General features: G+C 50.6%; 1 protein-coding gene and 1 pseudogene across 1 annotated transcript; both read right to left on the bottom strand.

Moving 5' to 3' along the window:
* The window catches only part of LOC135405218 (zinc finger protein 729-like), a 285,000-nt pseudogene that overhangs the window by 110,286 nt on the left and 161,065 nt on the right, over positions 1 to 13,649 (bottom strand).
* Positions 3,899 to 9,514, bottom strand: LOC135404733 (uncharacterized). The gene is made up of 14 exons (XM_064639477.1): positions 9,419 to 9,514; positions 8,911 to 9,015; positions 8,530 to 8,695; positions 7,970 to 8,064; positions 7,366 to 7,515; positions 7,017 to 7,171; positions 6,517 to 6,652; positions 6,298 to 6,432; positions 5,842 to 6,090; positions 5,493 to 5,648; positions 4,954 to 5,055; positions 4,579 to 4,681; positions 4,192 to 4,251; positions 3,899 to 4,105 (listed from the first exon to the last, which is right to left on the bottom strand). The coding sequence occupies exons 1-14, from the start codon at positions 9,512 to 9,514 to the stop codon at positions 3,969 to 3,971; spliced, it is 1,845 nt and encodes a 614-aa protein (XP_064495547.1). The 3' UTR covers positions 3,899 to 3,968.

Raw genomic sequence — 13,649 nt, forward strand, 5'->3', positions numbered from 1 at the left:
GAAGACCACTTTATTTTGATTATAGTGCTTTCCCAGGCGGGAATTTTTATTTCAGTTAGAATCTTTGAACCATTACATTTTCAGTGAGGCATTTTTATATTTACAGTTGACATCTTCAGAGAAGAATGAAACCTTTGAGCAACAGCTCTAAAGCATGAAGGCTGCCTGCAGGAAATACTTAAATTATTTTACACCCAAATGGAGCCTGTTGTTTTTAGCTAAAATTTAATCAACCTTAAATCAATGACCTTTCTTTTACTGAAAGCCTGCACTTTGGAAAACTAACTTTCCCAAGAAACATATTTGGGTGAATAAATGCCAAACAAAGGGCTATTGAAATCTAAACATTGTCTCCATTTATAGCTTGTGAACATTTAGTTCCTAAATTCCCGACTGCTACCTAATGTACAGAACAGTGGTGCCTTGGTTGAATCACATAACATTGATTTCAGAGTGTCACAGGGATCTCATTGACAGGAATCAATTAGAATCCAAAATTAATCAAATATGTTCGTGCACTATCAGTCATCGAATTTGAATATCCCCAAATTAATTGTAAGCATGTGAAAGAACCTAGAAATCAATTTTGAAAAGGTACAAAAATAAAAATCAGTCAACTTTGAGAAGATAATAGTGCATCTGAGCATGTTTCATGCCTGCTGGGGTAAGTTAATGGTGAATCACACCTTCCCTTCCCAGCACAGGCTGAGATATATTCTTTTTGGAACATGAAAATACCCAGTGACTGTAGGCAGAGGACACACCAGTCAATGATCCAGCATTATTTTATGAACAGCCTGTTACACCCCCAATATCAAACATGCTGCCAGGATATCACAAAATGCACAAGTGTGTGACACTCTGAAAAACTGCACATTGTAAGTGAGCCACTGCACTTCAGGGAGAAAGAAAGGAGAGAATTCCTGAATCTCTACCAAAAGCAGGAATAGATGTGACCACTTATCCAAAGAGCTGTTATTGTTGCTGAGGACTCCTCTCTGAACACATTCACCTGTCATTCTGTCAAGGTAATAAATCCTTCCACTCATCACAGCACACTCAAAAGCACCCTGCTATTTAATTTCAATGCAAAAATGGCCCAAAGTGTCTAAAACATTTCCTTTTGCTCGTGTAAAAGTGCTGGCATTTCACTTCCTTCCTGATAAGCCAGTGCCAATGGACCTGATTATTCTTTTCTTATTCAAAGCACATCAGTAGTTCCAAAGCACTCTCCATCTTATCAGGTGTCTGAACAGCACAGTTACTGAAAACAGTTTGTCCTGCTCCTCTCTCCTTCTGCCAGGCTATCAGATAAACCCAACTAACTCTCTGTCTTTACACACAATCAAACATAAACTGTGTCTTCAACCCACTGTAGCCTGTTTCTGGCATGTTATGGGTTTTCTGCTTGACATTAGTTGTACCCAAAACAGCAGCAGTGAATTAGCTTAGAACAAAAATATAGTCACTCCATAGCACGGAACAGAAAAGGGACACAGGATAGGGAAAAACAAAAGAAACATTTTGTGAAGTAAGAATGATCACTCTCATCTCAGCAGTTCACAAGTACTTATCTGGTGCTACTTGAAAAAGAGCCTGGAAGCAGCAGGATTCAAATGCATTCAAAACAGACTTGACACAGGCCTGACACAGTAGAAAAATAATTTCTTTTTTGTTTATTTTATTCTCCTGTCCTCTAGGAACTGTCTCTGATTTGCAAGTGGTGAGAAAGTGAAAGAAAGGAAAATGGTTACAGCATCTGAAAGCGTTTAAATGCCTTTACAGTTTTTGTCTGTAACAAGACTGATTTTCATGATCATGATCATTTGGACCTAAAAGACAAAAACAAACCAAAAAAACACTCTCCCCCAAACAAGCCTCTCAGCAACTCTCCTTTTCATTCAGTGTCTCAGATACAGAATTTTCAGTGCTAACTACTGGACTGTTCTCACATGCATAGGGGTAGCTAATTATATTTCGGCAGGTTATCATATAAATAAATGTGCACAATTCTGTACAAGGACACTCTAAATGGCTTGATTAGACCGAGAACAAGGAACTTCTATTCCATACACCCTGATATACCAACTTACCACAGCACATGGCCATCCTTCTCCAATTTCAGACTTAAGGTTCTGTGTTAGTGTCACAAACAGTAAGAATTTTTTGGTTTGTTTTGCCTCATAAATTATTTTGATCTAAATCCTTAAATTTCATCAGGATTTCATACAAATTCAGAATGGTGACCCATGGTAAAAATCAGACATTCAGTGGTACAGAAAAACAGCACATGCTTATCTTACACTGTGTGAAAGTACCTACATTGCTCTAATTTTCATTAGATACATTAATAGATATTTCTTCTAGAAAGTAGAGGAAGCTGAAGTGAAAAAAATAATTTTATTTCAATTTTAAAAGAATTGGGAAATGACGCCCTGATTAAAAAGCTACACTACTTAAAACAGGAAAATAATTGGAAATTAGACAAGATTCCCTTTAATGCAAACCTACTATATTAAGGAATAGCAAAAAGAAAAGCCCCTCTTTGAAGGAAATAAAAAATAGTTGAAAAAACATTACAAGTGTTGCCACCTCTCCGGGCAGCCCCTTCCAATGCCTGACAACCATTTTCATCAAGAAAAGCTTCCTCATGATCACACACAAAGCCTCCTGAGGCCTTCAGTGCACCCCAGGCCCCCCAGAAGAAACCACCCTGCCAGGGCTTTCCATGCCACAAGTGTAATACAGAGCTCTTCACTCATTTCCAGCTTCAAGCTCTGGAGCCCCAGCACTTCCCAGGAGCTCTGGGATCCTCTGCAGCCCACTCAGGGCTGAGTGTTCCTTCATGATTCCATCCTTCAGTGCCTAGGGAGGGTCACCGGAGACCCTTTGAGGCCACACAGCTGCAATGCAGGGCTCAGTGGGGCATTTTGTGGTACCGGAGATGGAATTTGTAGTCCACCAAGGAAACGTGTGGCTCTGCAGCTACAATTCAAGGCCGATGGGGATAGTTTGGGATACCAGGGATGAAATTTGAGGCCCCCTGCAGAAAACTAAAGGGCTCTGTGCCTGTAGTTTGGGGACAAGTGAAGCCTTTTGGGGTGTTGGAGGGGGATTTGGGCCCTGCAGCTGTGACATTCCAATCTCTGGGAGACAGCCAACCCCCGCAGCCACACTCAGCCCAAAGCCCCCCCCAGACCTGCCACCCTCCATCTCCCAGAGCTGCTGACACATCCCACTGCCTAAAATAAGCATGACTGCCCCAAAAGTGCCACCTCAGCAGGCCTGAGGGGATGGACTAAGGGAGGGGAGGGAGCCCAAGCTGCTGTGGGGGAAGTTTGAGGGCAGTGGTCATGATGTGGGACAATCTGGAGTCTGGCAATGTCTCCGGGTGAGCTCCTGGTCCTGTGGCAGCTGCAGCACAGGGCTTGCTGCTGTGCCACCTCCTGGGGTGCTGGGCCTGGGAGGACACAGGGGTCACAGAGTGGGGCACCGTGTGGGGACACAGGGATAACTTTGGCTGCCCAGGCTGGAGAAGAGAAGGTTTTGGGGTGACCTTCCAGCCCCTTCCAGTGCCTAAAAGATGCTCCAAGGGAGCTAGAGATGGATTTTGGACGAGGGCCTGGAGTGACAGGACAAGGGGGAATAGCTTCACACCGGCAGAGGGCAGGGTGACATTGGCAGTGGCCCTGAAATGGGGTGAGAAGGCTCAGGCAGCAGCTTGTCCTTTAGCCAAGGTGGCTTCTCCCAGGGAAAGCCCCAGCCAGGGCTCAGCTTGTCCCACAAGCCTGGGGCCAGGGATGCTGAGGGGGGAGCGTCCCGCTGCCTGCGGGACAGCCCAGGAAGGACACGGTCGGCTCGGCACACTCAGCACCGCGCAGCTGAAGGACACGAGGGCTTTGGGCACGTTGTTCCAGCTTTATTCAGCCCCAGTCCTTTAGCCAAGGCAAGCTGCACCTCTGCCGGGCTCACGGCCAGCAGCAGCGCAGTGCTCGCAGGAGGCCTCTTGGTCTTTGCTGCACGCAAGGACTCCTCAGAATGGAGGCTGTCCGAGCTGCCAAGGAGCTGACAGAGATGTCCCAGTCATTCTCCAAGGGCTGAAGTGCTGCGACGGAGAGAAACAGAGCCCAGATAAAACCCCCCGTCTGCAGAGAGCCTCTGGATTCCCCACAGACAACACTCCCCACTCACCGCTCAGGATGTCAGCCTGACTCTCTGTGGTCTGCTCCCTCAGGCGCCGTGTGATGAGTCCTGGGCACAGAGCTCCATTAGCCCCTGCTCCCCAGCCTGCTCCCAGCAGCAGGGCCCCCAGTCCTCCCCTCCTCCCCCTCAGCAGGGCTGAGCCCAGGAGCCCCTAGAAGCTCAGGGCAGTGGGACTGAGCAAGGCGGCCACCAAGCCGTGCTGTGTGGGCAGGGCTGGCAGAGAGAGGCAAGGCCCTGCCCGGGGTGGCCGGGGCTGGGGCAGCCCCAGGACTGCCCCTCGTTGCTGGGGTAGCCCCAGGACTGCCCCTCGTTGCTGGGGCAGCAGTGGCACAGGGGCCAGGCTGCCCCAGAGGCACCGCAGGGGCTGGCACTCACCGATGAACCTGACGGCCGCCAGGCGCACGTTGGCCTGAGGGTCCTGCAGGTAGGGCAGGCTCTGGTGGATGAAGTCTTCAGCCCTGCTCCTGCTCTTCTGCAGCTGCAGAGAGAACAAGGCATGTCTCTCCAGGGCTGTCACTGGGGCAGTTGGCTGGAGCAGTGCCTCCCACCAGCACCCCCTGGGACGGAGAGGCCTCCCCTCCTGCTGGCTACAGGGAAGGGACAGGGGCCAGCAGAAGAGCCCCTGGGGCTCTGTTCTTGAGGGCAGCAACAGGGATGCAGCTCCAGGCTCTGCCCAGCTGCAGAGCTCCCAGCCCAGACATGGGATGAGGGCAGCCCTCCCCCAGCCCGGGCCCCTCAGCTTGTCCTTACCAAGCACGCTCCAAGCTCCCACAGCCGCTCTCTCTGCAGCAGGTGCTTGAGCGTCTTCCACTTCAGCAGCTCTGCGGCAGCAAGAAGGGCTTCCCTGGAGGCCTGCAGGACAGCATGAGCTCAGGGATGGCCCGGGGGCCTGGGCAAGGAGACATCTTGGCTCTGTTCCTGGGGGATCCTGCCTTTAGGAAGCTGGGACATGCCCTAGCCCAAATGTCTGGGAGCCTTTGGGGACAGCCCTCGGGGACAGGCATGGAGGCTCAAAGGCCTGGCCTCTGACACAGCCTGTGGTGATGCCCCTGCTCAGGCCGTGGTGGCCATGGGCTGCTGCCGAGCCCTGCAGGAGCAGGCAGGGCAGGTGTTGCACAGGGCCGTGCCAGCTTCTCCGGCCCTGCTGGCGCTGGCTCCGCATGGACCTTCCCATGGGCTGTGCTGGGGAAGCGCTGCCCGCTGCCAGCTGCCCTTGCCCCGATGCCCAAGAGCCCTGGGGGTGTCAGCTCAGCCCTCTGTGTGTCAGGGCTCAGCCTTCAGCGCTGTACCTTGGCCACGCTGGGGACCTGGTCGCTCATGCGGAAGAGGAGAGGTACCAGTGCTCGCCACACCTCCTTCCTCATCCTCTTCTCATCCCTGCCGACCACCAACTGCAGCAGCTCTGTGAGCATGCAGATGGAGAGCTCTCGCAGCTCACTGCACTCCTGGCAGGAAGCAGGAAAAGGGAGTTTTGCAAACAGCAGCTCCCTGCCCACAGTGAAGAGGGCCGTGATCATGGCTGTGGGGAGGGCAGCGGCTGCGGCCTCACATCCCAGAAGAAGGAGCACTGGGCTGCACGGCCCAGAAGCCATCCCAGGAGAGCCCAGGGGAGCAGAGCTGGCTCCAAGTGCTGCTCACAGGGCTGGGCTGCAGGGTAGCTGTCATTGCCCAGCGCCCATCTGAGGGGCTCAGGCTCCACATCAGCCTTACCGAGTCAAAGAGGGGCAGGAGCCTCCCCACAAGCTGCACAGCGATGAAGCTGGCCTTGGTCTTCTTCAGCTGACGCAGAACGTTTTGCAAGGCCAGCAGGATCTTCATTTTGGCGTCTTCGCTGCCAACTTGCAGGATCTTCATCATGCCCGGCAGGAAGAGTTCAATGTTTCTTGCCTGTAGAGAGAAGAGAATGTCCATTGGGTGAAGAGGGCCGTGCCTGAAAAGCTCCCCAGGCAGCCACCCCAGGCCCTACCATGGCAGGGAGGGCGTTTGGAGCAGTCACCCCACGTTCTGAGTCCCAGGCCAGGCCAAGCCACTGCTTTCCACACAGCCCCAGCCCCCGTTTGCCGACAGGGCTGCCACTGACACCGCCCTGCTCACCATCTCGGCTCTCTGTGACAGCCCGACGAGCCCTTCCAGCAGCAGCCTGGCCGTCCTCTCGTTTGGACAGCCCTGATGGCTCTCGATGTCGGGCTCGTCAGCCAAATCCTCCCACTCAGCCTTCCTGGAGGATGACTGCAGGAGCAAACAGAGTCGTGAGAGGCCGGCAGAGCCTGCAGGGCTGGCGGGAGGGGACCAGGGCCTTTAGTGGTCACTCACAGCCATGGGCTGGGTGCGGGGGCCTTCTGCGGAGCAGCGGAAGCACTGTCTGTGCAGCAGGTTGGCAAAGTCCTCCAAGATCTTGGCCAGTGTCTCCGGCATGGAGGACATCAGCTCCCACAGCTCCGGCGCAGTGCTGGAAGGCAGAGCACTGTCAGCAGGGCTGCCTCAGCCACAGTGCTGTGGCCTGGAGCAGCCCCCCAGAACCTACCCCTTGGAGCCCTGGCTGCACGTCCCTGGGGGCCCTGCCCGTGTGGGCAGGATGGGGCTGAGGGCGTGTTCCCCGTGGGGCTGGAGCACCGTGCTGGCTCTGGGCTGGCTGGGCCAGCTTTGCCTGCTGTGAAGCCAGACCAGCCAGCAGGGCTGGAAAGCGTGGGGGGATGGAGGGCCTGACTCTGCAGGCTGTCCCGCAGCATTCCTTGGCTCTGGCAGCCAGAGAGTCTTGGGGTCCCTTTCCCCACAGGGAACAAGCCCACCCTCAAGGCCATCAGGGCCAGTACCTGTCTCCTTGAAGAGCCGCCTTGCACAGGAGGATGACCACTGTGGTGGGGTACAGGTTGGTCATCAGGCGAAGCAGTGACTCCGCTTTCTCCCACGCTGCCTGTGTGCTGCAGTATGGCAGGCTCTCAAGGATGCTGCTGACTATCTTGGGCGCCTGCAGGGGATACAGGTGAGGATGGCACTGCCCCCGGAGTGCAGCCATGTGCTCAGTTGCCCTTCCCATTCCTCTCTGCTGCCTTGAGGTGGCTTGGGGGGCCCAAGTCACCTGTGCTTGGGAGGGAGGGATGCAGGGATGAACAAGGCCCAAGAGGGCTGAAGGGCACAACAATGCAGCCACAGGCCACTTACGTCCGTCAGCCAGACGTCCGGGTCTTCCAAGGCCACATCCAGCAGGCTGCTGGGCACCTGCTGGTCGAGGATGCTGGCATCTCCCATGGCCTCGATGGCCACGAGGATGACATCCGTCCTCTCGTGGGACTGCAGGTATTTTCCAAAGGTCTATGGCAGCAAGGAAGGAAGAGATGTTGCGCTGAGTGCCCTGATGGTGCTGCTTGGCTGAGCAGCTTGAGGGGCCCTGGCCGGATGTGCCCACCACTGCTGACAGCAGTGCCCACAGCAAAGCTGGCAGCAGTGCCTGTAGTCCCTGCATGGCAGAAGATGAGCAGAGAGGGTCCTCCTGCTGGGGGAGGAGGGCTCATGGGCACAGGCTGCTGGCCCCACCGAGAACCAGGGACTTGCTGGTGGCCAGGAGCACTGGAGCTCCTGCTGGGGCTGAAGCTGCTGCTGGGCCACTGGAGTGCAGCCCTCATGCTGTCCCTGCTCAAGGATGGCAGGAACCCTCTCCCCAGGGAGCTGAGGGCACGCCAGCCCCACTGCTGCGGGGTCCTTTGGCTCACACCAGTGCCCTGCTGGTGCCACGGACAGGAGTCCCAGCAAGGGCGCAGCTCCTTACCTTGGCACAGTCCCTGGCGCTCAGAGAACACAGCGCGGAGGTGGTCACGGCTTCCCAGTGGACTTGGTCTGCTCTGTCCTTTAGCCTGGATTCGACTAAACACCGGGGCAAACACACAAGAGTCAGGAAGGCAGAGCAGCTTTGCCAGCAAGCTCACCAAACCTCCCTGGCATCTGCTGGCAAGGGGGCAGGACAGGAGCAGCCCAGGATTTCATGAGGGCATCAGGAACAGCTTCTTGCTACAGGCACTGGAGGGACCAGCCAGGGTGGGGGATCTGCTCTTCCCCACCAGGGAAGACGTGGCTTTGGGACAGGGAAGTCAAGAGGGGCTTTGGTTGTGGGGCCCACAAACCAGCGGGCTGCAAGATCCTGAAAGGAAGGGGAGGAAGGAGAGCAGCAGCAAACAGATCCTGGCCTTGAGCAGAGCACTCAGCCTCTGCAGCAAAGTGGCAGCTGGGAAGCTCTGGGAAGCAGCTGGGAGGGGCAAAGGGGGTCAGGAAGCAGATCTATCAGGAGATAGAGTAGATGAAGCCCAGCACTGCTCTGCCTTTTTTACTTACAGATGAACTCAGCCAGGGCAAAAAGAGCATGGAAAGCTGCACAGCTTGTCTGCTCCTCGGAGAACCGGAAAAGGATGAGACGCCCCAGCAGCTTTCCTAGGAGTGGGAGCTGGATCTCCCCAGAGCAGACAGGTCCAGCAGTGCCTCTTCTGATGTTGGCATTGGCCTAGATGAGGGAGGCATGAGCAGAAGGGCTGAGGGCACAAAGGTGGTGCCAAAGCCCCCCTCCCGAGAGTCTGCCCAGGGCTGGATTCCTGGAGAGACCAGACTTTGCAGAGCCCTGCGTCCCCGTCTCTCAGAGCAGCCATGTGGGCAGCAGCCCTGGCATGGAGAGCAGCAGGGATGGGGGCATGGCCTGGCTGGAGGGGGCCTGGTCCTTACCTGCAGAGTAGAATAGTCGGACAGCACACAGGTCAGCACATCGATCCTTGCCATGGCCCTCTCCCTCACAGCCTCTCTCTCGCATCTGGTGAAGTCCAGCAGCAGCTGGGACAAGAGAAGCAGCGGGTGAGCCCTGGGAGCAGACTCCAACACCAGCAGCACAGCTCCACTGCTGGGCCGCACTCGTCCCATCCCTCAAGGCTTCCTCTCCCCTCCAGCAAAGCCTGCAGTGGGGTGTCTGCCCCTGGATTCCCACCCAGGTCGGGCACACAGGCCCAGAGCCAATCTCATGGCCAGGCAGGAGGGCAGGTGCCACCCTCTGCAGCCCCTGTGCTCCACAAGAGCCTGGGGCCTGCCCCTGCTTCCCCACAGGAGGTGGGCACCCTCCCCGCAGGGCACTCTGCCTGTTCAGCACTGCTCTGGGCACCACTCAGCCAGCAGTGGGCAAACCCTCCCCTCCAGGCTGAGGAACAGCCCTGCCCCCCCCCCCTTTTTGCTTGTGCCAGACCTCCAAGATGCCCTGCAGCTCCTCGCTGACTCGAGAGGCAGGAAAGCTGAGCACCACTGTCCTCAGCATGCTGTCCATGGAGTTCAGGTGTAGCATGTGACCCTTGTATAACAAGGAATAAGTGATGCTCCTCGTGCGGTGGTGAGACAAAGAGATTTTATTCGAACTCGCGCGCCCTTTTATCCTTACATATCATGTGACTTTCTTAACCAACCAGTTTACTAACTCTGGGGCATGCTCCTTGGGCTCTGTACCTGGCACATCCTCTGTGCCACCTTTGGCCCGCCCCTACACATCCCCTCTTTTAATTATATTAAGAAGTCACAAAAACAGTATGAACAAAAATGCAAACAACAATGCAAACAACAATTTTAACAATCAAAACATTATAAAACTACCAAGCTTCGCAGTGATCCGGCACATTGCTTGCTCAGTTGCTTAACTCTAATGTAAACCTTTTAAAACCTTCTTATATTCCTATAGGGTAGTGCAACTTGGATAATTACTTTATTAACTTGGGGCTTATCTTAACTGTCTATAAACTTATAACTTTTTAATCTGAGGGTTTTTATAACTGGGGATTTCAAACTTTATTTAAGAACAGGGTAATCTTAGCAAACTACAATTTCTCAAAAGCGACCTGTGGCTGAGGTAATGTTATTTGTGAGGTGTTTGGTTTTTATTATTTGACCAATCACACAACCATTTTCATTCACACACTCATATCATACATCGGTGGCCACCGCACTGAACACACACATGAACACACACACACACACACATTCCAGAGATTGCTTTTCACCACGTTGGTCATTTCCTAATGTAAACTTGAAAACATAACATAACTCTTTTCCAAACTTCTGCGTTGCTCTGGTTCCTGTTGCTGTGGTCACATATTTGAATAGGGTTTTACACACCTGGAAGAAACTTGCTTGAGTTCTTTTCTATAACTTTTAGGCATAGCTTTCTCTCCATGTCACAAACCTAGGTATCTCATCCATCGTCCTGAAATCAAATCTTACTATGATTAGCAACTTTGGAGAAACAAACGCCTGAGGTGTGTGCTGCTTATCAGACCTGCTTCTTTCAGCACTGTCACAACTCAAAAATTGATAACATACATAGCTTTTTCCAGATGTTCTTACAGGTTACACCAGTTCTCCCCCCTTTTGTTTAAACTTAGCACGTGTTTCAATATGTGTCTTTACTGTTTTATGGATTAGTGTGAAATACTTGACGTGAGAATTTTCCTATTTCATAGGAAGTTAACAGCTTATTATTAATGTTAATCCATTTTAGAGTACCAAAGGTTTGCTAAGCAACTAACTTATGTGTTTTACACCTTTGTGTTTTGTCTAGTGAATGTAGTGGCAGTTATGTTTTGTGAATGTATATCTATTTGCATGTACAATTTCAATACGTCCAATTCAAAATGTATATCTCTGATCGCCAAGCCTCATTTGCATTTAACTCTCTAGGGTGGTTTCCTGACAGTGTGGCATACTTTGATGATGTAGCTTTATTGATTGTTATTTTGAATGGTCTCTTAGAGAACCTGTATTCTGATGGAGAATGAATGAAGCAATTGCTTGCTTTAAAACTCTGGGTATAGTGTTAAACATTGCTGCTTTAGCAGCTTTCTAGTTTCTGTCAGTCATTGGCTGTGGCAGGTCAGGATGTGATTTTGCGTGCATTTGTGTACAAATCATACCTTTTGTAACTCACAGGAACCAATCAGAACGCATTTCAAAAAACAGGTAAGGGTTAACAATATCTCAAGGAAATTAACTTTCAAAACAGATTATCAACTTCATAGCATAATAAGCACAATTATAACATCAAAGGATTGTTTTAAAATTTTCCCAAGGTAATGACAATCAGTCCAGAACTATACAGAAGCTTAGTTCATGGCTTGAAGTTTTCTCACTGTTCTGTGGCAGGATTTATTTAAGTCTATTGCAGCATATTGTGTTTTCCTAGATGCATATGTGAAGGCCCTGAGGCCTTTCATTGGTTCAGTATTGCATCTGGTGTGGCCTTTAAAGGTAAACTGTTGAATTCTGCCACAATCTGTGCTTAAGGAGATGGATTAAATATTACCACCAAAACTTGCCAGGGCATCTTGAAATCCAGCGTCCTCAGCTGTCATCCTATCCAAATTGTCCTTTCAAGGCTGGAATGTTGGTAAAGGCAGGATTTCTTCCGTCCAGATCCTCAGTCGTGCTCTGCCCTAAATGACAAGCTTACAAACTCAATAGCAACTTACACAGATTTAGGTGGTGGGGTATGACTGAAAGAGCTGTTTTAGAACTAACAGCGGCTTCTCTCAGTTTGATCCCACTGAAACAAAGCTGCAATGCTTCATACCTGCTGGAAACAAAAACTAGGCAGATTTGCCTTTCAGGATCTCCCCTGTTTTGTTTGCTCTTTGTTACCTTGGTATAATTCTCTAATTTTTGGTTTGCCTCTGTAATCAACAATTTGTCAGACTTTAAGTTGGAGTTCTCCCCTAGCAACACAAAGAGAGGTTGTAGGTTCCCTCTGTTTATGGCTAAAACCGGTTTTAAGCAACTGGTAGCCTTCTGAGGTTTCTGCAACTCGTGTAAATACAAGTGTTTTTTACCTCGAACTGTGTCACCTGTGTAGAGCTTTTTTGCTGTGTTGTCTTTTCCATGGCAAGTCCAGAATTGTGGTCGTTGGGTCCTTCCTGAAACAAACTGAAGATCTGCACCTTGGGCAGTTTCGGTTAAAACAGCAGGAACAATTAGCAGTTCATTTCTCGTGGCATTGGTTATTACTGTGTTTTCTGCATAATGATGTATTATGGCTGTCTGATACTTCATTGAGGTATTTTGCATCTCCTGAGGAGGTACAGCCCAGCAGTGAGTTTGAATAGTTTGTGCACTGCTTAAAACCATGATGGGAAAGAGGGGTTTCTGGGCATCCTCAGGGTGACAGAGAATGGTAAAAGAAAGGTTTTTTGAATCAGTTACCACTTGTGACAAATTTGCTAGAAACCCTTTAAATAGAGGCAGTCCAATCTGCAAGGCTTCTGCATGTGTTTTGACTGCGTGTTCTGCTGTTAGCATCTGTAATGTTTTCCACCTGTCACCTTTCTTTGGGGTACCGGGTACATGGTTATTTTGGGGGCTGGTTATTGGTGTGTGGCTTGCCTTAAGTAGTTTTCTCTTTTGCACATGAACAGTAGTGCTAAAAAGGAGTACAGCTAGCAATGCTATTACAAGCAATACAATACTTGTAGCACATCTTTTGTTTTGCGTATGGCACCCTTGGTACAACTGAGTCATTTCTCTGCTGCTAGGGTGTTTATGGAATGTTGCAATTAGGGGTTTCCAGGGACAATTCTCCTGATAGTGATTCACTTCTCCACAACTAAAACAACTAGTTGTGTGTCTGACTTCCTTGTGTATTCTTATCTGGGCATCTAAAGCTGCAGCTAGAGAGGCAGGTAGCTGCTTCTCAGAGCTAGCCTTTTGATAGGGTTGCACTAGCTCAGTAAAGTCACAGTTCTCTCTTGCAGGAGAGCTCTGCAAGGCTCTTGCATTTTCTCTTTCAAAAGCCAAATGCTTGTACAGCATCTCTCTGGCTTCATTGTATTCAATTTGCTTATTTAAAGTCAACTGTAGCTGGTCCAAACATCTTAAATTCAACTCAGTATAACTTTGTAACTCTTCACTATTGGATAGATAATCATTTTGATCTGCAGTGATAATGTTTTTCATAGCTTTTAGGGCTTGCCTGGCTATCTCTTTATGGTATTTTGATTGTGAATCTAAATTATAATTTGCTTTTCCGCCTGATTGATGTGCCGTGGTGTCTGTCTGTAGGTATTTAATATGAATAGAGCAATTTTTCTGGAAATCAGCTAACCAGACTGTATATTGGGTGTCACTGAGAACTAGTTTTATCAGTTCTTTCCAGTCAGATGTAGTGAGTGGGTAGGTGTAACTCAATGCCTCCAAATATTTAAATATATTGGTTAAGGACAGACCAGAACCACTTATCAATTGCCTCAGGAATTCTGCGGCCTCATACAAGGCCTGACTCTGAGGGGGCTGGCTTAGGCTCATATCGCCTGGGCAAGCCTGAATAATATTCAGGTTTTCCTTTCGTATTGCCTCGTCCAGACATTGTTCCCACATGTTAGCTGAAATTTTCCCCTGTGCTCTATTGATCCCTCCCGTTGGAACTATGTTTGGCTCTTTCTCCC

Source organism: Pseudopipra pipra, chromosome W (assembly GCF_036250125.1).
Source record: "Pseudopipra pipra isolate bDixPip1 chromosome W, bDixPip1.hap1, whole genome shotgun sequence".
Taxonomy (NCBI): domain Eukaryota; kingdom Metazoa; phylum Chordata; class Aves; order Passeriformes; family Pipridae; genus Pseudopipra; species Pseudopipra pipra.

Excerpts from the sequence above, each read along its gene's own strand:
- LOC135404733 (XM_064639477.1), bottom strand. The coding sequence starts at position 9,514 with ATGCTACACCTGAACTCCATGGACAGCATGCTGAGGACAGTGGTGCTC. Across the intron at positions 9,016-9,418 it reads AGCTGCAGGGCATCTTGGAG|CTGCTGCTGGACTTCACCAG; the intron begins GTCTGGCACAAG and ends CTCTTGTCCCAG. Across the intron at positions 7,172-7,365 it reads CGGACGTCTGGCTGACGGAC|GCGCCCAAGATAGTCAGCAG; the intron begins GTAAGTGGCCTG and ends TATCCCCTGCAG.